Source organism: Callospermophilus lateralis, chromosome 18, assembly GCF_048772815.1.
Source record: "Callospermophilus lateralis isolate mCalLat2 chromosome 18, mCalLat2.hap1, whole genome shotgun sequence".
In the NCBI taxonomy this organism is placed as follows: Eukaryota; Metazoa; Chordata; class Mammalia; order Rodentia; family Sciuridae; genus Callospermophilus; species Callospermophilus lateralis.
In genome coordinates this window covers 32,864,953-32,888,829 of record NC_135322.1, presented here as the reverse complement: position 1 = coordinate 32,888,829, position 23,877 = coordinate 32,864,953, and the positions used below count along the sequence as shown (strand labels likewise).

Here is a 23,877-nt window from a genome sequence, read left to right as displayed (position 1 = left end):
CTTTGGCTTTGCAGATGAGAAGCTGAGGGTCAGAGTGGTAAAGTAGCTTGTCAAGGGTCACAAATCCAGTCAAAAGAAGTCCTTTACCACTCTGACCACCTGCCATCATGTTCTGGTACTAGAGAGGTGACACCTGTGCCATGGGCTTGCTGTCTTACAGGCCATCGGCTTCTTCACCAGTGACCTACACTACCTGTTTGAAGGGGGGTACTATGGCCCCATGTTGTTGCTTGTCTGTTCCTTGCTGCTGTCCTGTAGCATTGCCACCTACCATATCCTCGGACCCTCTGTGCTCATTGCCACAGTTTGCTATCTCCTGATTTTCCCATTGGAGGTAACATCTTTCCTGTTGGACATCCCCTAGAACTCCCAGGGTTCTGGAATCTAGGATCCCACCGAGGGGCGGGGGGGGTGTTGCCTCTTGGTCATTCCATTGAGGTCAAGATCCAGCTTTGAGTCCTACTGCCAACCGTCCTCTGGCCACCATGCTTGGTTGATAAGTCCGATGTGAATGTGATGTGTGAGGCCTACCTCGTAGGCTTCCCCAAGGGATTATGTGCTTCACAGGCTTTCCTTGATGAATGACCTCTGTAGAAGGTGCTTATTCCTTCCACCTGGTGAAAAAAATGTAGATGGCATAGTATAACAGGGGGAAAGGGAACAAATGTGCTGCCAAGATGCTGCTGAAATGAAATCAGACAAAGCGGAAGTGACTCTGAATGGCTGAAATTGAATATTTTCCTCCCACAGCACAGTGACTCTCGTTGGAAGGGATTGCCATTATAGGGGCTTTCAGTTTCTGAAGGCAAAAGAGCTATATTTCTGTTGAGCTAGCCACAGCCTGGCTTGAAGCCCAGGAAAGAAAGGCCCTCAGGCTAAGGTATCTTAGGCCCTAAGACTTGAGGTATCTGTAGGAAAAATTCTTCACAGGGACCAGCAACTAAGAACCATAATGGATTCACTCAGTGCAGGATTACTCTCAAGTATTCAATCCACATATGAAGTTTACAGTTTACATTTTCCCTTTCCTTTCCTTTTCTTTTTGTACTGGGATTTAATCCAGGGTGCTTAACCCCTGAGATACACCCCCAGACCTTTTTTATTTTGATAGGATCCCCCTAAGTTGCTTAGGGCCTTGCTAAGTTGCTGAGGCTGGCTTTGAACTTGTGACTCTCCTGCCTCAGCCTCCTGACCTGCCGGGATCACAGCTGTGCCCAGCTGGAGTTTACCTTTGAAAATACAATTGGCCCTCTTAATCTGCAAGTTCTGTATCCTAGGAATCCATGAACCATGGATGGAAAATATTTGGGGGGGAAAAAAAACTGCAGCTGTACTGAGCATGAGTAGATTTTTTCTTGTAATGATTTCCTAAACCATACTATATAATGACTATTAACCTCTACTTTGCATGAGGTACTCTAAGGAATCTAAAGGTGATTTAAAGTATCTGGGAGGATGTGCATAGATTATCTGCAAATACAACCTCATTTTATATAAGGGACTTGAGCATCTGTGGGTTTTGGTGTCCTGGTGGGGTGTGTGTGTGCTAGAACTAATCCCCCAAGGATAGTATGAAGGAGCAAGCATATTCCCAGTTACCCTACCAATGCCAGACTAAACTCCCCTGTCCTTGTTAACAGCCACTCTTGTGCATTAACACACTTACTGCACCCTGACTCAGGTATTCCTGACCAGAATGGTCATGAAGACTCAGGATCACACATCTGAGGTCAGTGACCAGCGCATCTGTGTGACTAGTGAGGTTCTCACTCGCATTAAGCTGGTTAAAATGTACACATGGGAGAGACCATTTGCAGAAACAATTAAAGGTATGTAAAGTTTGTTTTTCTGCTCAGAGACTGGTGATGCCATGGTGCTCCAAGCCCATCACCTCTGAGGAATTCTTTCAAGCTTTTGGGGGGTGCACTGGTACTTACTTACGATGTATTTATTTTCTTCTCATTTCCCAGACCTAAGAAGGAAGGAAAGGAAACTATTGGAGAAGAGTGGTCTTATCCAGAGCCTGACGACTGCCACCTTTTTCATCACCCCAACAGTGGCCATAACAGCCATGTTTCTTGCTCACACATTCTTGGAATTGAAACTCACAGCTAATGAAGTAAGTGTCTTGGTGCTCTGTCCCCCTCCAAATAATGATGTGGAATTTTCACATGTGTCCTTCTCAGCCCACGACCCTCAAAGATGAAAACTTTGCAAAGGGATACTCTATGTTGCTTTTGTTTTTCCAGATGATTCAAGCTTTCTTCCTTGTCAACCCATCTGAAAAAGTGACATCTCTTGCAGAGCAGCAGTGGGTGGGAGGGATGCTCTAGGGGTGCTGAGAGGTACATGTGCATTTAAAACTCTGACCACTCTCACAAAATCTGAAGGATGAGAATTCCAAATGGAGGAGTTTATCTGATCCCCAAATAAGGGCCCTGGAACCGCACTTTGAATGGGAAGATGTAGCTTCTTCAGTCTTTCCCTTTGTGGCCAGACCCTGGCCCCAAGAAGCAGCGGCTGCCTTTCATGATAAGGAATCCAATTCCTCAAAGAGAATAGGGCAGGATGCTGCTTGCGGAGAATGGTAATGCAGTCAGGGAGGTGAAGAGATTGTACCTGAAGCAAGAGGGAGGAGTCTTTGAGACTCTGTGGCCAAGGTGCATGCTCCAGGCAGCTGTCACCTCTGCTTGACACCAGAGAGCCACCCTGAGAAGTCTGAGTGTGAGGGTGGGTTGGGGCTTTGGAAGAAAAAATGTTCAGGAGGACTTTAGGGTCCCACAGCACTCATACCAAGTATGAGCAGACCAAGGCACTCAGCACCATTCAAGTTTATCTGTAGATTTAACTTGAAGAAGAAAGGGATGGAGATGGGCATAGATTAGAAGGTCCTTAAGGCACCTGGGAGGTCATACTCTGAGAGCTAAGAGCCTGAGGTGGTTTGCTGTATCAGAGTGGGGCTTGCATTAGGCATGAAGGATAAGGAGATTTGGGTTGTTAAAGAGGAAATAAGCATCTAAGGTGAAGAAGAAAGAGGACCTTGACTGTGGAGATAGTACCATGCTACATGGACAGTAGATAATATTCTCTCCAGTGGATTTTTTCGGGGTTTTCTAAACCTTATTCCTGTACTGACTTTGGTGTCCTATGCCAATGAGGACATTGAGCAATGTGCTCAGGGTTACAGAATTACCCAGTGACTAAACTGCAACAGGGAGGAGGTCTTCTAACTTTAAAACTCCAAGACAAGTGTTTCTTCCTCCCCTTTCTTAGTCTCTCCCAAACACCAGCTTGGTAGAAGCTGTTGGGTGGCCCTGTGGCTTGAGACTCAGGGAGGGGAGCCCCAAGAAAGGCAGAAAATGGGAAGGACTGAGACCCTCAGTATCTCCTCCCGCTCTGATCCAGGCTTTCATATCAGTGGCCACCCTGAATCCCCTGCGCCTGGCAGTGTTCTTCGTGCCCTTTGCAGTCAAAGCCCTCATGAATTCCAAGTCTGCAGTGGCGAGGTTCAAGGTGAGTGGAGAAAAGGCTGGCTGCATGGGACTCTACTGTAGAGATTATTTGCCTTCATCCCCTGCGATGCACTTCCTGATTGTGTCCCGGCCAAGGTGGAGGAGAGAGGCATTAGCTATCTCAATGACCTCCTGTGCTCAGGCTGGGGCAACAGATGAATCAGGGCAGGTCCCAGTCCCCAAGGAGATCTTAGGATAGTGAATCCAAGCTAGGTTTCAGACAGGTCTGCAGCCCTGATCCAGATTTACATAGGATGGCCTTGATAGTTTTACTTAAACAAACAAACAAATCTGAAAACCAAACTAGTATTTGTTGCTGGTCTTTAAAAACCTGGAAAATTTATACGAAAACCCAAATTTCTGAATTCTCTTGAATAATCCGAAGATCTGGCAACACTGGATCACATTCTCCTATAGCATGAAGCAGCAGGAGCTGAGCTGAGCAGCTAGTTCCCTATTTAGATGGGGTGTTTGGATACAGTTTGCTGCAGACTCCACCATGCCCTATTGCATCTCTGATATCAGGGCTGCATCTTATTTACCATTTGTCCTCTTAGAAATGGTCTGCTTATTCATAAAGCTAGTCTTGCTCCAACAAGCATTTGAATTGGGAAACCCTAATTTAAACCAATATTTAAAAGACATTTCATAGTCATCCTACTTTTAAATGCATACAATCCCCAGCCTGTATCATCCATTCATCCATCCGTCCATATATATGTCCGTCTATCCATTTATCCATTTATTCATTCAATAAATATTTATTGAGCACTTACCCCATGTCAGGCACTTGAGAATACTACATTAAATATGACCAATAGTGACTGTTTTTAGGGTGTTCCAATCTGGTATTGGAAACAGATAATTAACAAGTAAAACTAATGATGAAAGAGGATTATATCAGATCGCAAGAAGAGATATGAGGCTGCCCCATAGCCATCAATTCAGAAAGCCAGCAAGGGGTGATGGGGGATTAAGACAGACACATAGACATTTAGAGAGAAAAGTGGGATCACGTGGGAAACTGATCTCTGATTGGGAGAACAGTGACCCAGAGCTGGTTCCACATGTTTATTATATAGGTTTTATCATCAAAAGGTTATTTGTGGGAAGTTTCTGCAGAGCAGGCAAGCTTGAAGGTCCCAGCAATGATGAGTCATTATATTTATCTTGCTATGCTCAGAATCCTCTATCTTTGGGAGCTAGTGTCTGAATTTCACTGAAAACTCTGAGCTTTTGCACAGTTTTGCTCAGGGCAGCGTTGCTATAGCAACTGGAGAATGTGAACCCGTACCTGTGCATGGGGGGATCCCAGCACAAGCACACCACGACCACGAGACAATCAGACACCTTGATCCACATCACCCCTCCCCACATGAGGCCAGTATAACTGTGATGTTCTACAGAGAATTTTGGGGAGGCCTGGAGGGAATTGTGGAGAGCCTGGTCAGGGAAGGGCCCTCTCCCAAGGTGATTTTGAGCTGAGTCATGATGACTAGGCAGAGGGAAGAGCAAGTCCTGTGGCTGGATGAACTTGGCTTGTCTGTGTAACACAGAGACAGTCTGTACTTGTCAACAGCCCCAAGAGCTCCTCAGAAGCTCCATCAGGTCCCTCCCATCCCCTCTTCCTTATAGAGATTGTCCCTCCGTCCTCTCCTTCTTATTTGTTTTCACCCATGGGGTGGGCAGACATGAAGAATACATAATCTGGGCTTAGAGGGTGAGTAAGGGCATCCCAAATGTCAATAACCATCCTTCTAGACCTTGTCTAGGCTGATCTCCAGAGTAGAGAGAGACAAATATCACTTGGCATCGGTGAGATCATCCTCCCAGCCAGCTTTTTTTAAATGCCAGGATTTATGTAGCTCAACCTGAGTATTTTACAGACAGGGAGATGGAGACACAGAGAAGTCATTTTTATTCTTAATTGTTACACAAAAAGTTTAATTAGAAAATTGTACATGAATCCCACACGAGTCCATGGCTGGCAACCCTTGGGAGAGGTTAGGCCTTCATCAACGGATAGCCAAAGTAGTATGGAAGGAAGGCCCAGTGGTCTAAAACTGCACCAACAGAGTCTGACCTTCTCCCAGTTTGTGGTGATACTTCTAACTTGAAGTGCTTATTAGAAGTTCACTAAACCATATCAACCGGCAGGTCAGCAAAACTGGATATGCTTTCCTACTGCACAGAAGAACTGAACTCTCCCTCCCTCCCTCCCTCCCTTTCTCTTTGTCTTTACAGAAGTTTTTCCTCCAAGAGAGCCCGGTTTCATATGTCCAGGCATTGGAAGACCCCAGCAAAGCCCTGGTTTTGGAGGAGGCCACTTTGTCTTGGCGACAGACTTGCCCTGGGATTATCAATGGGGCTTTGGAGCTGGAGAGGAACAGAGGCAATGCTGAGGGGGTGACCAGGGCTCAGCCAAGTTTACATGCCCTCAGGCCAGAGGATAAAGAAGGGAACTTTGGACCAGAGTTGCACAAGATAAACCTGGTGGTGCCAAAGGTAGCCTTGACCAGGTCACGCAGACAGGCCTGCTGCCAGGCTAGCAGGGCCCCAGGCTGGGAGCTTGGCCAGCACTCAACTAGTTCCTTGACTAAAACCTGCCTTCTCCAAAATCTCCCTTTAAAATTCAAATTTTGCTTGAGGTATAACTCATGGTGTGTGAGCTAGGGCTCAGTCCCCAGCACAGGCCATCCATAGCACTCCCCCACAACTCAAAATACAATTTCTTTTATGAAAGGCCAATCCAGAACATCTTTCACACTTCAGTGTGAGTTATCAATCTTCTACATTTGGGGGCAGAATAAGCAAGACCCAGAATAATATGGAAGTACTTTGTGCTTGTCCTTGGGGGGAACAAAGGACACAGAAAAGAAAAAAGGGGAAGGAGAATAAACTAACATTTATAAAATTCTTAGTATAAGCCAAGTACTATCCTACATGGTTTAATCTGGTTATTCTGTGAACTCACCTTATCTGGCTCCTTCTCTGCCTACTGTTTACAAGAGTGAGCTTCCTGTTCTCTCTCCTTCTCACCTTTGCTCCTCTTCTCTATTGTCTATTAATATTATATTAATATCTAATAATAAATTTAAAATAGATGTAGTAATTGATCTCTATCTGGTGATGAATATAATATCTAAAATTGATATTACTAATAGTAATAGTTATTAATATCTGCTATCTATCTACTGACACTTTCTCCCTTGGAGATTGTCTTTAGTTCCATGGCTTTAAATTCCATCTCTGTGCTCTTATCTCAAGCCTGGTGGTTTCCCTGTGGCTCCAGCCTCAACTGCATATTTAATCTGTCTCTGAAATGTCAAGCTAACACTTCAAACAAAACAGGGTCTTTTTTATCAGTTTGAATATATTTTTATTTATTGATTTTATTTTTTTAAATACATGACAGTGGAATGCATTACAATTCTTATTACACATATAGAGCACAATTTTTCATATCTTTGTATATAAAGTACGTTGACACCCAATTTGTGTCTTCATATATGTACTTTGGATAATGATTTCCATCACATTCCACCATCCTTGCTAATCCCCTGCCTCTTCCCTTTCCCCCCAACCCCTCTGCCCTATCTAGAGTTCGTCTATTCCTCCTATGCTCCCCCTCCCTACCCACTATGAATCAGCCTCCTTATATCAGAGAAAACATTCGGCATTTGTTTTTTGGGACTGGCTAACTTCACTTAGCATTATCTTTTCCAACTCCATCCATTTACCTGCAAATGCCATGATTTTATTCTCTTTTATTGCTGAGTAAAATTCCAATTGTGTATATATGTCACATTTTTTTTAATCCATTTATCTATTGAAGAGCATCTAGGTTGGTTCCACAGTTTAGCTATTGTTACTTGTGCTGTTATGAACATTGATGTGGCTGTGTCCCTGCAGTATGCTGTTTTTAAGTCCTTTGGGTATAGTCTGAGGAGAGGGACAGCTGGGTCAAATGGTGGCTCCGTTCCCAGATATCCAAGAAATCTCCATACTGCTTTCCATATTGGCTGCACCAATTTGCAGCCCCACCAGCAATGTATGAGGGTGCCTTTTTCCCCACATTCTCACCCACACTTATTGTTCTTTGTCTTCATAATAGCTGCCATTCTGACTGGAGTGAGATGATACCTTAGAGTAGTTTTGATTTGCATTTCTATAATTGCTAGAGATGATGAACATTTTTTTCATATATTTGTCGATTGATTGTATATCCTTTTCTGAGAAGTGTCTGATCAGGTCCTTGGCTCATTGGTTGATTGTGTTATTTGTTTTTTCGGTGCTTAGCTTTGACTTTCACCCTTTCAGACCCAAATCTTCCCCATCTCAGGAGATGACACTACCATTTTTCTAGCAGCTGAGGACGTGGGAGTCAAAATCAATTCCTTCATTTCCCTCCCACCAACCCAATCGATCAGCAAGCCCTGTCACTTCTGCTTGGACATCTCTCCAGAACCCAGCCACCTCTCACCACAGCCTGCTCCACTGCCCTGGCTCCAGCCACCACCAGGGCATTTCCAGAACTTCCTTATGAGCCTCTCTGCTTTCATGTTTGCCTTCTTGTGATCTCTTACCATGCAGCAGATAAAGAATTTTTCTAAACTATTAGCCAAATCAAGCCACTTTCCTGCTTAAATTCAGCAACTTCCCACTGCCCTTGTATGGAGCCCAGGTTTCCTCCAAGAGCTGCCTTTGAACCCTTCCCCCATTCACTTCCTCCCTTCCAGCTCCACCAACCTTTTCTCAGCTCTTTGGCATCCAGCCTTGTCCCAGCCTCAGGATCTTTGAGTGGACCTTAGGACCTTAGGAGTGTGTCCATATCCTGGAACACTCTTGCTCCAAATCTTTCTGTGTCTGGCTCTCGTCTTTCAGGGCTAAGCTGCAACAAGGCCTACTCTCAAGAAGGCTTCTCTTGAGAGAAAAACCCTCTTAGCTTCCAACCAATGCTCTGTGTCGTAGGAGCTGATTTCATCCTACTGATATCAATTATTACCTCAGATTTTTGCAATCAATAGATCGATTGTTCTGTCTTTCCCCCCATGTACTAGAATTAAGATCACAAAAATTCCTTTATCTATTACTTGATAAAAGAAGAAATTCAAATGAATATTTGGTGAGTAGATGAATGAAGGAATACATTTGTGAGTTCTCTGAGACTGGCTTCTTCAGCCCCACTTTAGAGATGAAGAAACTGGAGGCCAAGTGACTTTCTCAGGATCAGAGTAGAGTAGATGCCAATCAGAACAGGGTAGATGCCAATCTGGAATTCAGGCTCTTTTAGTTCCTCTCTGCCACTCGTGTGGAATCCCTCCCTCTGCCCATCCTGCCCTGCACAGACTGAACTCGCAGCTCTTGAGCTTTGCTTGTCTAGAGCTTTGGGAGTGCGAGTGGTTATTTTGTTTCCTGTTTATCATTCTGTGTTCCATCCACCCTCCCTGGGCCAGTGGGTGGGTCAGGCCACCCCAACCTGCCTGTCTCTCTTGGCTTTGCAGGGGATGATGTTAGGGGTCTGCGGCAACACTGGGAGTGGCAAGAGCAGCCTGCTGTCAGCTATCCTGGGCGAGGTAAGTGACTTGTGGCCACTTGAATTTCCTCCCATAGGCAGTCCTTTAGGTCCCACACCCAAGTGTCCCCAGTAAGGCTTATTGCCACTTTCTTCCTGAAAAAGTAGGATTTTTTGGTGAATTGCCCAGTTGTGCATGTGCTGTGGGAGTGAGTTATAAAGCCTGTACCTCCTAAGCAGCACCGCCCACCCTCAGGCAGCGCTGGTGGGGGTGACCACCACTCAGCTGCCTGGAGACCTCTCTCACCTGCTCTCTGTGATGTTACGGGATGCTCCATGGTTTAGGATGATAATCATTTCATGAAGCCAAACTCATACCACTGAGTAGTGGGACTTGACCCTTGTTGGGCAGCATTAGGAGCAACAAGGATAGGACACAGCATTCTTTTTTTTACTTTTGAGACAGGGTCTCACTATGTTGCCCTGACTAATCTTAAACTCTTGGGCTCAAGCCATCTCCTGCCTCAGCCTCCAGAGTAGCTGGGATTATAGGTGCACAATTGACCCCTAACTTGTGGGGCAATCTTTTTTTTAAAAAAATGTTTTTATTAGTGCATTATAATCAAGCATAACAGTGGAGTTCACTGGGACATACTCACATATGCACAAAACACAATTTACTCCAATTCATTCCCCAGTACTTCACCTTTCCCTTCCTGTCTCCCTCCAGCTGTGTGATGGGACAGTCTTACTCCATCAATGGAATCTATATGCATGCTGAGCACCTCTGTCTTTGAGATGTAAGCCCCCAAGTCCTTTGCCTGTGGACATTTGTGAGGTCTCTTTGTAGCCAATAAGACTTATGTCTCAATATACCCCATCTCTACTTTCCAAAATAACACTCAAATCCCTGCTCCCAAGTCACTTAGGGTCACATTGCACACCTGATAGCAAACAACTTAAAATGCCCACAACACCTGGCATTTGTGGTCACCTCCAAGAGATGCCTCTCACCTCCTCTTCCCACATGGACCCAGCTTACCCTATCCTGGGGAGTCTCTCTCTGCCTATCATCCCCTTCCCACAACGTCTATAGAATTAACAGTTTTTCTTCCTTTATTCAGCTCTTCCCTCAGCTCCTTCCTCCAAATGTCCACAGACTCACCTCCTTGGACTGTGGTGACATCATCAAATAACAATTCTCTCCTATACTTCACTCTGACAGCTCCTGGTCTATGTGCTCCTGAAGTTCACTATGCTCCATTTGTGATGGCCTTTCCCCAGCTTCCCTGCAACTGTGCAACTGGAGAGAACAAAGACTTCACTAAAAAAAAAAAAAAAAAAAAATTAAACCAGGCATAGTAGTGTATGCCTGTGATACCAGTGACTGGGAGGCTGAGGCAGGAGGATTGCAAGTTCAAGGCCAGCTTCAGCAACTTAGCAAAAAAAAAAAAAAAGAGAACAAGAATATACATGCCTGGCTGTATCCTAAAAACTTTTCAGTATTTTCCTAAAGTCCTGCTAGCAACCTCAGGAGGTGGGTGACTTGCTGTGGCCTGTTTACAGATGTTGAGCAGATGTAGGCTGCAGGGAGGGGGTGAGCCAGGGTGGAAATCCAGGTGTACCTGAGGCTTGAGCTTTCAAGGACACCTTTCTCCATGGCCACACATTTGCTAGTTTCCTCTGCAAAGGAGTCAATTATCACTTTCCTTCTAATAAAGGAAAGCAGAGATGACATTTAGAAGTTTTCCTCTTATTAACTAAAGTCTAACTCCAAATTTAAAAAAAATACAGGATCAAAATGAGAAAGGAGTAAGAACTGAGGTCCTCCTGGATGGCAGGCATGGGGGTATGATGCTCCCTCTTTTTTTTTCTTTTTCCAGTACAGGGGTTGGATTCCAGGCCTCCCATATGGTAGGCAAGTGCACCACCACTGAGCTGCATCCCCAGCCCTTTTTATTGTATTTTGAGACAGGGAGATGAGGGTCTCACTAAGTTACCCAGGCTGGCCTTGAACTTGCGATCCTCCTGCCTCAGCCTTCCTAGAAGCTGGGATTACAGGCAGGCACCACTCCATTTGGCTTCTTTTTTCTAATATTCTTTTTTTATTATTTTTTTAGTTATACATGACAGTGGAATGTTTTTTGACATATCATACATACATGGAGTATAACTTCCCATTCTTGTGGTTGTACATGATGTGGAGTTATTCTGGTCATGTATTCATATATGAACTTAGGAAAATTATGTCTGATTCATTCTATTGTCTTTCCCAAACCCATCTCCCCTCCTTTGCCCTTTGCCCCCATTTCCTGAACCCCATCCCAATCCAGTGAACCTCCATTTCTCTCTCCCTGTCCCCATTGTGAGTCAGCATCCTCATATCAGACAGAACATTTGTTTTTTTTTTTTTTTTTTGGATTGGCTTATTTCACTTAACATCATAACCTCTAGTACCATAATTTCATTCTTTTTATGAACATTGTATAGCTGCATCACTGTAGTATGCTGATTTTAAGTCCTTTGTGTTTATGCCGAGGAGTAGGATAACTGGGTCAAATGGTGGTTCCATTCCAAGTTTTCTGAGGAATCTCCATACTGCTTTCCAGAGTGATTGCACCAATTGTAGTCCCACCAGCAATGAATGAGTGAACTTTATCCAACCCTCATCCTCACCAATCTTTATTGTTAATTGTACTCTTTTTCTTTTCTTTTCTTTTCTTTTGGTACCAGGGATTGAAATCAGGGGCACTTAACCACTGAGTTACCTCCCCAGCCATGTGTGTGTGTGTGTGTGTGTGTGTGTGTGTGTGTGTGTATGTATGTATAATTGGTTTTTTTTTGAGACGGTCTCACTGAGTTGCTTAGCACTTTGCTCAGTTGCTGAGGCTGGCTTTGAACTGGAGATCCTTCTGTCTCAGCCTCCTGAGCCACTGGGATTATAGGAATACGAGTAACAATAGCCACTATACCCAGCTATTATTACTTGTTTTTTTGATAATTGCCATTCAGACTTGAGTAAGGTAAAATCTCAGTGTAGTTTTAATTTGCATTTCTCTAATTGCTGGTCATGTTGGACATTTTTCATATATTGGTTGACTTCATATTTCTCCTTCTGTGAAGTATCTATTCCGTTCCTTTGCCCATTTATTGATTGGGTTATTTTGGTTTTTTGTTTTGTTTTCTGGGTTTTTTTTTTTTTTGGTGTTGAGTTTTTAAGTTCTTTATATATCCTAGAGATGAATGTTCTATCTGAAGTGCAAGTGGCAAAGATTTTCTCCCATTCTGTAGGCTTTCTCTTTACATTCTTGGTTGTTTCCTTTGCTGTGAAGAAGCTTTTTGGTTTGATACAATCCCATCTATTGATTCTTGATTTTATTTCTTGAACTTTTGGAGTCTTCTTGAGGAATTTGTTTCCTAAGCCAACATGATGGAGATTTGGTTGGCCTCTTTGTTTTTAAACTGATCATACAAAAAGGCAGGAAGAACACTACAGGAAAGAACCGTAGACCCACCACCTGCATTTGATAGTTGATGGCCTTTGCATTTTATAGAAGTATTTTAAGTTAGGGAGGCTATGACACTTTCTCTAGTAATTGTTTCATCAATATGTCCAAAATAAGGACATTTTTCTATCTAACTACAATAACATTATCCTGCCAAACAATAATAATTCCATAATATACTGGCATGCTCAGAGATAACCTGGGACATTCGATCTCCACGTGAAGATGGTGGAGGCACTGGTTGCTGGGAAATAAGGGACCTGAGAAATCAGAGGAAAAAACCTGCGGTATCTTCCATGCAGACCTTGCATTCACAGTGGGACTGGCCTGGTGGGGCTCCGAGTGCTCCCATATGTTCCCATGGCCGTTCCCTCAGATTTCCTGGTGGGCCTGGCAGGGCCACATTAAAAGCCCTTTTTAATATCAGAAGTTCTCCAGGTTCCAGAGGGCCCCTGGGGCTGCAAGCCAGGCAGGGTCTACTCCTTGTCCCTCCTTGGTCCTGAGCCTGGACTTACTCTGCTGCAGATGCGTTTGCTCGAAGGCACAGTGGGGGTGTGCGGAAGCCTGGCCTATGTCCCCCAGCAGGCCTGGATCGTGGGGGGCAGCATCAGGGAGAACATCCTCATGGGAGGCCAGTATGACAAGGCCAGGTAAGCTTCTGGAAGGGATGGTGGCTGGTCTGAGGAGGGGCCTCCCGCTGGTCATGGCGGTTTGCCAACTGCCAACCCTTGTATGCATCACGTATGAGCATCACTGTGTTTCCTGCTCAGTTTGAAAGGGATGTCATGATCATGTCCATGTTCCAGAGGAGCCAGCTGAGGCCTCAAAAGAGTCAATAGTTCATTCCAAGTCACACAAGGGATAGGATAGGATAGAGCCAGGACCTGAACCCAGCCGCTTGCAGAAATCTATTACTACTCTGTCTTGGCTCAAAATGGTCAGTACACCTTGTTGCTCCAGAAATATTACCATTCTTTTGCATTAATTAAATCCTTGGCCCTCTGTCGAAAGGAAAACAATGGGGATAATGAGATTATGCAATGAAGAGGAAATGAGTTCAGATTCACGGCCAGCTCCATCAGTATCCCCTTTGAGGTCTCTCCCTCCCTCAGAACCCTGAGGTTGACCTGCTGGAGACAGGTACTTGGGATTTTAGAGTGACACCTCATCAAGGGAGGGTCCAGGAAAACTGCCCTGAATGCTATAGCTATGCTTCCAACTCCAGGAGACACTGATCTCCTTTGACTATTTGCTTGGTTTGCCTTCTGTCCCTGGTCACACCAGTGAGAAATGTACTTGTAGGTGTCTGAACTAGCCACCTCCATCTGACACCTCATATCTCAACCATAACAGGCACTTCCACGTCATGTGCAATACCAACTCATGCTCACCCTGTCTGCTCAGCCCCAACCAAGCTCCCTAGTTTCTCTTTCCCAATTGCTCTGTTCAGTTTACTGGATCACCCAAACTTGGTCACCCACCCTGGATAAGTCTATCTCCTAAATATCTTTTGCATTTCTCTTTTTTCCATCTCTTCTGCCAGTGCCAGTCTGTGATCTCTTGTTGGAATAGTTCCCACTTCCCCTGCCCCGTGGCCTCTGTCTCTAGTCCCCCTCTTTGTTCCACCCTCCATTCTGTCCTCCAGGCAATCGTATTACAACACAGCTCTCATCTTGCTCTGCTTTAAGACTAATACAACTCATAGAGCAGTTTTGAAATGTCTGACAAAAAAAAAATTAAAATGCACCAAGTGTTTGACTCAGCAGATCTATTGCTAGGTATTTAATGAGTGGATATTTTTAGCCATGAACACAAAGACCCATACAAAAGAAGGTTCACACTGCTTTGTTCATAGGAGAAAAAGAACTAGAAACCATCCCAAATTCCATTACTAGAGAATGGTTAAATAATTCATGGTGTAGCCTTATATTGGTGCCATTAAAACAATATAAATCTGTATATCCAGATGAATATATTATTTCTGAATAAATACTGCTTCTGAGGAACACAACTGAAAGGAGACTTGATTTTTATTGTATTTTTTCTGCTAATGCATACCCTTGTCAAATATTCTGTTCAAATATTTGACAAGTGTATGCATTAGTTTAAAAGAAATTAAAAAAAAAAGGGGGGGGGGGAAGAAATGAAAAAGTCCTCCAAGATCAAGTCCAAATTTCTTAGCTTGGAATTCAAGACCTTTCCTTTAAAACTTCAGGTGGTCTGAGGTCTGGCCACTTATATGTTCAGCTACCTGTCCTTGGCAGGTACCTCCAGGTGCTCCACTGCTGCTCTCTGAACCAGGACCTGGAAGCGCTGCCCTTTGGAGACATGACCGAGGTGAGCGGGAGGCGAGCGTCCCCAGCTCTCTGGTAAGGTTGCTGCTCTCTCCTCCAGGCTGCCTCCTTGGGCAGGTAGAGGAGTGACCCAACTTTCCCTTTCCAAAATAGCCCAAGCTTTGCCCATCGTCAGCCCCTGCTTCAAGGTCAAAAACAAAGCCTCCCCCTAGGGGAAGATGGGGCTCATTTTACTGGAAACCAAAGAGCCCACCCTGCCCCATAGAGGTGGAGAGCTGCTCTCAAGCTCCTCTTTCTGGAAAAAGAACAAAGAACCTGCAAAGATGCGAAGCCACCAGCTTCCCACGCCTCCTGTCTCCACCCCAATCCATCAGCACTTCCTCGGCCCAGGGGCACAACAGCCATGGCTCCTCAGAGGCGATCTAATTTCTGACTAACATTTTTCTGGTATTTCACTATTTACAGCTACTTTTTTTTTAATCCATGTAAGACTCCTCCCCTCATGAGAACAGAGGCTTTGTTATCTTGATTTTACTGTCATCTAGGAAGAGCCTGGTCTATTACGCTCTTGCTATATGCAGAGTGTTATTCTAGCAATTTGCAGTGTCTTGGGTGAGCCTCACAGGAGCCCTTGGAGGGGTCCTTTTTAAAAAAAATCGTTTTAATTAGAAACACAGTAGAATTCATTTTGGCACATCATATATAAATGGAGTATAACTTTGCATTCTTTTGGTTGTATATGATGTAGAGTTATATAGGTCATGTAGTCATATATGCCCATAGAGTAATAATGTCTGATTCATGCTCTATCCTACCTACCCTCATACTCCCTCTCCTCCTTTCACTCCCCTCTGTCTAACCCTAAGTACCTCTATTCTTTCCTAGCTACCCATCTTCCATTGTGAATTGGCATCCGCATATCAGAGAAATCATTTGGCCTTTGGTTCTCTGGGATTGGCTTATTTTGCCTAGCATAATATTCTCCAGCTTTGTCCATTTACTGGCAAATGCCATAATTTCATTTTTAAGGCTTAGTAATATTCCATTGTATATATATAGACCACTTTTTTTTTTATCCATGCATTTGTTGAAGGGCACCTAGTTTGGTTCCACAGTTTAGCTATTGTGAATTGAGCTGTTAAAAACATTGATGTGGCTGTGTCACTGTAGTCTGCCCATTTAAAGTCTTTTGAGTATAAACTGAGGAGTGTGATGGTTGGGTCAAATGGTGGTTCCATTCCAAGTTTTCTGAGGAATCTCCCTACTACTTTCCAGAGTGGTTGAGAGCAGTAGTTTTGTTATTCTTCTTTCAAAGATGGGACTATAAATCCTTGTACATAGAGAGCTTAATTCTCTTTTTAAGGTTGTTCTGCTATAAAATGGCTTAAATAAGATGACTGAACTTATTGGATTACTTTGAAGTTTAAATAAATTAATTCATACAAACTAATTTGAATAGTGTTGGGCAGAGAATAGGTGTTAACTGTGACTCTAAGAGCACAGGAATAGCTATTTAATAAGGATTTGTTGAATAAATGGGGAACTTGGCCTCAGTAAGGTGAAGTTGCTTGTCCAGGGTCACAGGGTGGTGACCTGGTTGCAGAGCAGTGACAAGAGGTTGCCCTCCCACCTTTTGAACTTTGCTTCTCTATAGACACCTCTGGAGTTCATGACAGACAGGGGCTAGAACACAGTCTCAGACCTAGCTCTCAGGGCCTGGTGGGCTAGCTGGCAGCTGCCTGCAGTGTTAATCTACAAGGCGACTCAAACATGCTGCCCAGCGACTCAGTTTCCACCCTGAATTCCTAACACAGCAGGTGCATGGGAGGTGACCCTTCCCATGACTGCAACAGCAAAGCCCCAAGCTATGATAGGGTTGCAAACAGTGCAGATGTTCTCAGATGACACCCCTAACCCAGGCTGATGGTCCCACAAAGAGCCAGGTGCAGTGAATAGAAGTTTGAAACTTGAAGGAGATATGAGAAGGTACTGTTTCTTGGGAGTGAGTGATTTATTTTTCTATCTAAATTTTTAGTAGTTTAATATGCCTCCTGAGAAGTTGACAGGTTTAGAAAAATTGTATCCAATTAGGAGATGGGCACAATTCTGAAAATCATCAGGTACCCTGGAATGTGGTACGTCTTGGTCTGTACTGAGGGGATTCCATCTGCCACCCCTACCCACCCATTTGAGCCTAACTGATTGTCTTTGCCCTCTAAACATGGTACCTTTTGCTGCCTGTCTGCAGATTGGGGAGAGGGGTCTCAACCTCTCAGGGGGACAGAAGCAGAGGATCAGCCTGGCCCGTGCTGTCTATGCCAACCATCAGGTCTACCTACTAGATGACCCCTTGTCTGCGGTGGATGCCCGTGTGGGGAAGTGCATCTTTGAAGAGTGTATTAGGAAGACACTCAGGGGGAAGACTGTCATACTGGTCACCCACCAGTTGCAGGTGACCACCCCTCCAGGGCTCTGGCCATGATTGATGAATAATGAAGATCCTCAGGATCTACCATTTTAGAGTACATAATAACAACCTCATAGTAATTGTCCCTTCATCTGATTAGACTCCTCCAAATTTGGTATCTTAATCCGTTTTGTGTGCTATAACAAAAAAAACTGAGGTTGGATAATTTATAAAGAAAAGAGGTTTACTTTCATTCATTATTCTGGTGGTAGCATCTGCCTTACTATTTATTTTGCTATGAAATATTTAAGACCAAAAAAGGTTTAGAAAATAATTAATGAAAACCTATGTATCTACCACCCAGAGTAAGCAATTAAACATTGATTACCCTCCTACATTGCATACTCTCTCCTCCCTCTTGCTAAAACGTCTTACTTCATTGCTTATGGTCTTCATGCTTTGACAATACATATAGGAATCTATACGTATTCCATACATATGTGTGTGTATTTTTAATATATTTGATACTGGGATTGAAGCCAACATTGCTTTGCCACTGAGCTACATCCCCAGCCCTTTTTACTTTTTTTATTTTGAAACAGGGTCTCCTTAAGTTGCTTAGGGCCTCACTAAGTTGCTGGAACTTGAGATCTCCCTGCCTCAGCCTCCCAAGTCACTGGGGTTACAGGTGTGAGTCACTGTGTCTGGCACCTTTTTGTATATTTTAAATGTTATATTATTGATATTTTACTTTCTGTGTCCTTCAATATTTTTTTTCACTTAACTTTTCGTTTTTGAGATCTCCCATGTTGATAATGGGTAACTTTATTGAATTCTCACTGGTATAGTGTTCCAGTATTTGAACATATTAGAATTCATTTCTCCCACATGAACTTTTGTTTCCCATTTTCACCTTTACATATATATATATATATATATATATATATATATATATATATATATATATTTTTACAACTGTCCTTGCAAATAGGCTTGAGAGGTTTTTATTTTAGGATAGAGTTTTAGGAATCAGTTGTTCATAATTCTTCAAAAATCTTAAGGGCTGGGGGTATCGTATCATGTGGGAGGCCCTGGAATTGGCCCCCAGTTTCCCCAAACCGAAACCACCTTGCACGTTACTAGATATTTTTAAATAGCCTCCAAAGTATCTGTGCCAACCTACCATCTCCCCAGCACTTTATGAGAATTCTCCTTACTTTGAAGTTTTAGTCAGTTTTTTCACTGCTAGGACCAGACCAGAACAATTATAGAGGAGGAAAATTTTATTCAAAGGCTCGCGGTTTCAGAGGTCTTAGTCCATAGAAGGGTAGCTCCATTCCTCATGGCTGGAGGTGAGGTGACCGTCATGGTGGAAGATGTGTAGTGGAGGGAAGCTGCTCACATCATGGTGACCAAGAAGCAGGGAGAGAGAATCTACTTTCCAGATACAAATGTATACACTAAAGCCACACCCTAATGCCCCCCTCCTCCGGCCACACCCCACCACTTCAGTTACCACTCAGTTAATCCCTGTTAAAGGATTAATTCACTGATTGAGTTAAAACTCTCACAACCCAGTCATTTCTCCTCTGAGCTGTCTTGCATTGTCTCACCTGTGAGCTTTTGGAGGACAACTCACATCCAAACCAAACCACTTGGATTGTCGCCAATACGTGGGGGTTGTCTGACTTGTGAGTTTTTGCCAATCTCGTGGTACAAACTAATATTTATTAGCATTTAAATTTACATTTTCCCCAATGAATAATGAAGTCGAACACCCTCACATATACTTACTGAAGACCTTATTGCTTTTGATTGCCCAGTACTTAGAGTTTTGCGACCAGATCATTTTGCTGGAAGATGGGAAGATCTGTGAAAATGGAACTCACGGAGAGTTAATGCAGAAAGCGGGGCGGTATGCCCAGCTGGTGCAGAAGATGCGGGAGGACACCTTGCAGGTGATTTCCGCCCCGCCCAGCTCTGGCTCCCAGGGAAGAGCAGAGCACCCTTCCTTCACCAGGCGCCTGTACTGTCTTCCCAGGACACACTGCAGGAGGCAGCAGCGACTGCAGAGAACCCACAGGAAGCAGGTCAGGCTCTGGCTACCGGCAAGGAAGAGCCCCTCAAGGAGAATGCTGGTAAGGATGAGGGGAAATCTCCAGGATGCCTCCATTCCGGGTTCCTCTGAGGTCTTGGAAGAAATGCCAGGTTCATGTCTTCCAGGGCCACTTCCCTCACTATGCTAGATCCTAAATGTTCTCACACACGGGTTACAGCTTGGAGTCGTTGAGGACCAGGGTAAGGGTGGTGGTGATCAGGAGGCCTGAAGCATCCCATCCAGGAAGTGACTGCTGACGGCTTTGCAAGACATCAGGAGGATCATTCCTAAGATGATATACAATCAATCACCAAATATATGAAAAATGTTCATCATCTCTAGCAATTAGAGAAATGCAAATCAAAACCACTCTAAGATTTCATCTCACTTTAGTCAGAATGGCAGCTATTAAGAATACAAACAACAATAAGTGTTGGAAAGAATGTGGGGAAAAAGTCATACTCGTACACTGCTGGTGGGACTGCAAATTGCTACAGCCAATATGGAAAGCAGTATGGAGATTTCTTGGAAAATTGGGAATGGAACCACCATTTGACCCAAATGGACTTTACCCAAAGGACTTAAAAACATCATAGTACAGGGATACAGCCACATCAATGTTTATAGCAGCACAATTCACAATAGCTAAACTGTAGAACCTAGATGCCCTTCAGTAGATGGATAAAAAATGTGGCATAGATACACAATGGAATATTACTCAGCAATAAAAGAGAATAAAATCATGGCATTTGCAGGTAAATGGATGGAGTTGGAGAAGATAATGCTAAGTGAAGTTAGCCAGTCCCAAAAAACCAAATGCCGAATGTTTTCTCTGATATAAGGAGGCTGATTCATAGTGGGAGAGGGAGAGGGAGTTTGGGAGGAATAGACGAACTCTAGATAGGGCAGACGAGTGGGAGGGGAAGGGAGGAGACATGGGGTTAGAAATGATGGTGGAATGTGATGGACATGACTATCCAAAGTACATGTATGAAGACACAAATCTGAGTGAATATACTTTGTATTCAACCAGAGATATGAAAAACTGTGCTCTATATGTGTAATAAGAATTGTAATGCATTCCACTGTCTCATATAAATAAAAAAAATTAATAAAAAAAGAGAACAAATGCTGTGAGCAAAGGTGTTGGAAATCAGCCTCTTTTCTGAGGCAGGGTAGCACAAGGGAAAGATTTTCCCTTCAAGAAAAATGGTTCTTAACTTACTAGAACATATAAAAGAAAAAGAAAATTCATTCTTGAATTGAAACCCAGTTCTGCTGCTTACAAAGCTGTGGGATCCCAGCCAAGCGGCACAAGCTCTGGGAACCCTCAGTGGCAAAAGTGGAGATAATAGTACAGACTTTGCAGGGTTGTAGTAGAGATTAGATGAGGTCGGGTCTAGGGAAATTCCCAGCACAGTGCATGGCCCATTGTAGTTTCCTGTCACCATTAGTCTTCCGCTGCCAGGGTCAGAAACAGATTTGGGCTAATATAGACAGAAAGATAATGTCTTGGCAGGGCAGGGTGTGGACCATAGACTAAAGGGAAAAGGAGAAGAATTAGGAATCAGCATCTTTGGGGTGCTCCAAGCAGTAGTAACAAGTGCAGAGTCTTTTTGGTAAAAGCCCATTGAAAGATTTTCTACCCTACTCTAGTTTTTCTCAGGATTTGAATTTTAGAAAGGGAGTCTCTTCCCAGGAAATATTGGGGTTCTGTTTTAGTAGAAGGGAGAATGTCAGGCAGACACAACAGTCATTCATGGCTGTGCAGGTGGTTGCTGTTATTATCAGAGGTACCTACTAGTATTTCTTTCTTTCTTTCTTTTTTAGAGAGAGAGAATTTTTTAAAATTTTTATTTATTTTTTAGTTTTCGGTGGACACAAATCTTTATTTTATTTGTATGTGGTGCTGAGGATCCAACCCAGCTTCTCGCGCATGCCAGGCGAGCGCACTACCGCTTGAGCCACATCCCCAGCCCACCTACTGGTGTTTCTAAGCACTGTTCTGTAGCCCATGCTCCTGGCCAATGTCTGCCTGGACCGATGTCGTGACTGTTTTTTTGAAACGTTGTCTCAAATATGTATTGCTGCAGAGCATCTTGCAACAATCCAGGCCTGCTATTTTTCAGATGGAAAAACAGGTTAAGTGATCTGAGGTTTCACAGTGACATGGTGACCATTCTGGAACCCAGACTTTCTGGTCCCACATCACTGCTTGCTTCATTTGCTCCTTCTGCCTCTCTCAACCCATTAAGCACATGGGAATGGTGGACCCTCCACGGGTTTTGTTTTGTTTTGTACTGGGGATTGAACTCAGGGGCACTTGACCAGTAAGCCATATCCCCAGCCCTTTTTTGTATTTTTTTTTAGAGACAGGGTCTCATTGAATTGCTTAGCGCCTTGTTCGGTTGCTGCTGGCTTTGAACTTGACATCCTCCCCTCTCAGCCTCCTGAGCTGCTGGGATTACAGGTGTGCGCCATCATGCTTGGCCCCTCCAGAATTTTTTGAATGGCCAGGGAGGGACCCTCTATCCAGACTCTGGAGTTCAAATCGATGATTATCATCAGTTATGTTTTCCATGGAAAACCTGCTGCTCAGGGACAGACCTAGGTAAATCCCAGCTCCACACTCACCCTCCCTGGAAGGTGAGGAAGCAGAAGGCTTTGCCAGGACACCCCCTTGGCCCTGGAAGGGGAGCAGCTGATTGGGAGGCATTTCATTTTCTCTTTTTTCTTATTCTGACCCAGTACCAGAAGAGCAGCTCACAAAGAAGGAGGAGATGAAAGAAGGTTCCCTGAGTTGGAGTGTCTACCTCCAGTACATCAGAGCAGCTGGAGGTATGGTCTATCAGCATCCACCCCAGGCCTGGGGCTCTTGTCCTGATCAGCACCTCCCCTGAAGCCAGGTCAGACTGGAACCTGTGAGGTCCTAGGAGGTGGAGAGGCACAGAGGGGTCATGCCACTCATGGAATCTGACTTGCACAAATCCGACCATTCTCCGTTGTAGTAACTCTGGCATGAGCCAACGTTGGCAATGATGTTTTCACATCTGCTAATTATTTCAGTATAGTTGTTATTTCAGTGTTTTCTAAACTTTGGGTCCCGACTCACTAAAAGCGGGTTGTGAAATCAATTGAATGGATCATGGGCAGAGCTGAAAGAAAAAAACAGGAGAGAAAAGACCAGCAAGCACTGCACGTAGGGACACTAGCAGAACTTGGAAGAAATGTAGAATTTGGGAAAGACACATGGGCACGGGACATAGACTGGGTAGATGGGTGGAGTGCTAGGGCAAGAGGCAGATACCAAAGGAGGGAATGCACCCCAGGTCTCCTGTCCTTGACTTTTTGAATCCAAGATCTTCCACTTACCAGCCCTGTGACTCTGGGAACTGTTTCTCCTCTCTCTGAGATTCAGTTTCCTCATTGTCATAGTCTGTCTGTGCTATTGTTACAACATGCCTGAGACTGGGTGATTTATAAAAAATGGAAATTTATTTCTCACAGTTCTAGAAGTGGGAAGTCCAAGATCAAGGAACTGGCCAGTTCAGTGTCTGGTGAGGGTCTGATGTTTGCTTCCAAGATGGTATAGCTTGAATGCTGTGCCCTCTGTCCTCCAGAGGGAGGCATTTGGAAAATGGATGAGGCAGGGCTCAAAATCTCTTCTGTAAAGGCACTTACAAGAGTGGCACCCTCATGACCTAACACCCCCCAAAGCCCCACCTTCTAATACCATCATCTTGCTGCTTTGGTTTCATCATAGGAATTTGGGAGGAATGCATACATTCAAACCATAGCACCCATGGAAATGAGAATAGGAATCAAAGCCTCAGAAACCGCACGCAGAACATAATAGTTCACAGTACACGTTAATGTATAAAAGATGACTGTAAAGGTTCTTTCTAAAAGTGAACCCTAAGAATCTGCATAAGGTGGAGCTAACTTTTTTAGAATACTGCAGCTGTGCCAGGCACTTGGCTGGGTGCCTGACACACATCATCTCATTTCATCTTTGGTTTGTCCCTGAGTCTGTTTGAAGGTCACCATTTAAAAGGCAAGGAAATAGACTATCACTGATATTGGATGCCTTCTCCAGGGTCACCCAACTTGGAAGTCAGAATTTAATCCAGGAGTTGCACCGAGGGCTCTCCAACTTTAGAGCCCAGTTCTTCCCAGTCTTCCAGGGTGTCCAAGATGGATGGGGGTCCAGGGGATCAAATGGTTCAGGGCTTAGCAGCTCTGATACTTACTGCTTGGCATCTTCTCATGGCACCACCTGTGCACCCCCTCTGTCTTCCCCCCAGGTTGCCTGTCTGTCACAGTTTTCCTTCTGATGGTGGTGATAGTCTTCCTCACAATCTTCAATCTCTGGTGGCTGAGCTATTGGTTGGCACAGGGCTCAGGGGTGAGTATCATGATGTGGGTTTGTGTGAGTAGGTGGCTTCTTGCTCCCTTAGATCCCCTTGAGGGCTAGAGCACAGCTAGGGACCCATGGGGCAAGCCCAGTGCTGAGTTGACAAGTGTGTTCCAGGAAGAATAGTCTGG

At 44.2% G+C, this 23,877-nt stretch overlaps 1 protein-coding gene across 1 annotated transcript in view; it reads left to right on the top strand.

The window, feature by feature from the left end:
- Positions 1 to 23,877, top strand: part of Abcc11 (ATP binding cassette subfamily C member 11) — a 60,277-nt gene that overhangs the window by 12,744 nt on the left and 23,656 nt on the right. Inside the window, exons 6-18 of the mRNA XM_076837555.2 lie at positions 161 to 334; positions 1,682 to 1,829; positions 1,971 to 2,119; positions 3,406 to 3,513; positions 5,757 to 6,017; positions 9,017 to 9,088; positions 13,059 to 13,183; positions 14,798 to 14,870; positions 17,076 to 17,279; positions 19,058 to 19,192; positions 19,276 to 19,372; positions 22,081 to 22,170; positions 23,637 to 23,737. Coding sequence (XP_076693670.2) covers positions 161 to 334; positions 1,682 to 1,829; positions 1,971 to 2,119; positions 3,406 to 3,513; positions 5,757 to 6,017; positions 9,017 to 9,088; positions 13,059 to 13,183; positions 14,798 to 14,870; positions 17,076 to 17,279; positions 19,058 to 19,192; positions 19,276 to 19,372; positions 22,081 to 22,170; positions 23,637 to 23,737 — 1,737 coding nt within the window. The remainder of the gene's footprint in view (positions 1 to 160; positions 335 to 1,681; positions 1,830 to 1,970; positions 2,120 to 3,405; positions 3,514 to 5,756; positions 6,018 to 9,016; positions 9,089 to 13,058; positions 13,184 to 14,797; positions 14,871 to 17,075; positions 17,280 to 19,057; positions 19,193 to 19,275; positions 19,373 to 22,080; positions 22,171 to 23,636; positions 23,738 to 23,877) is intronic.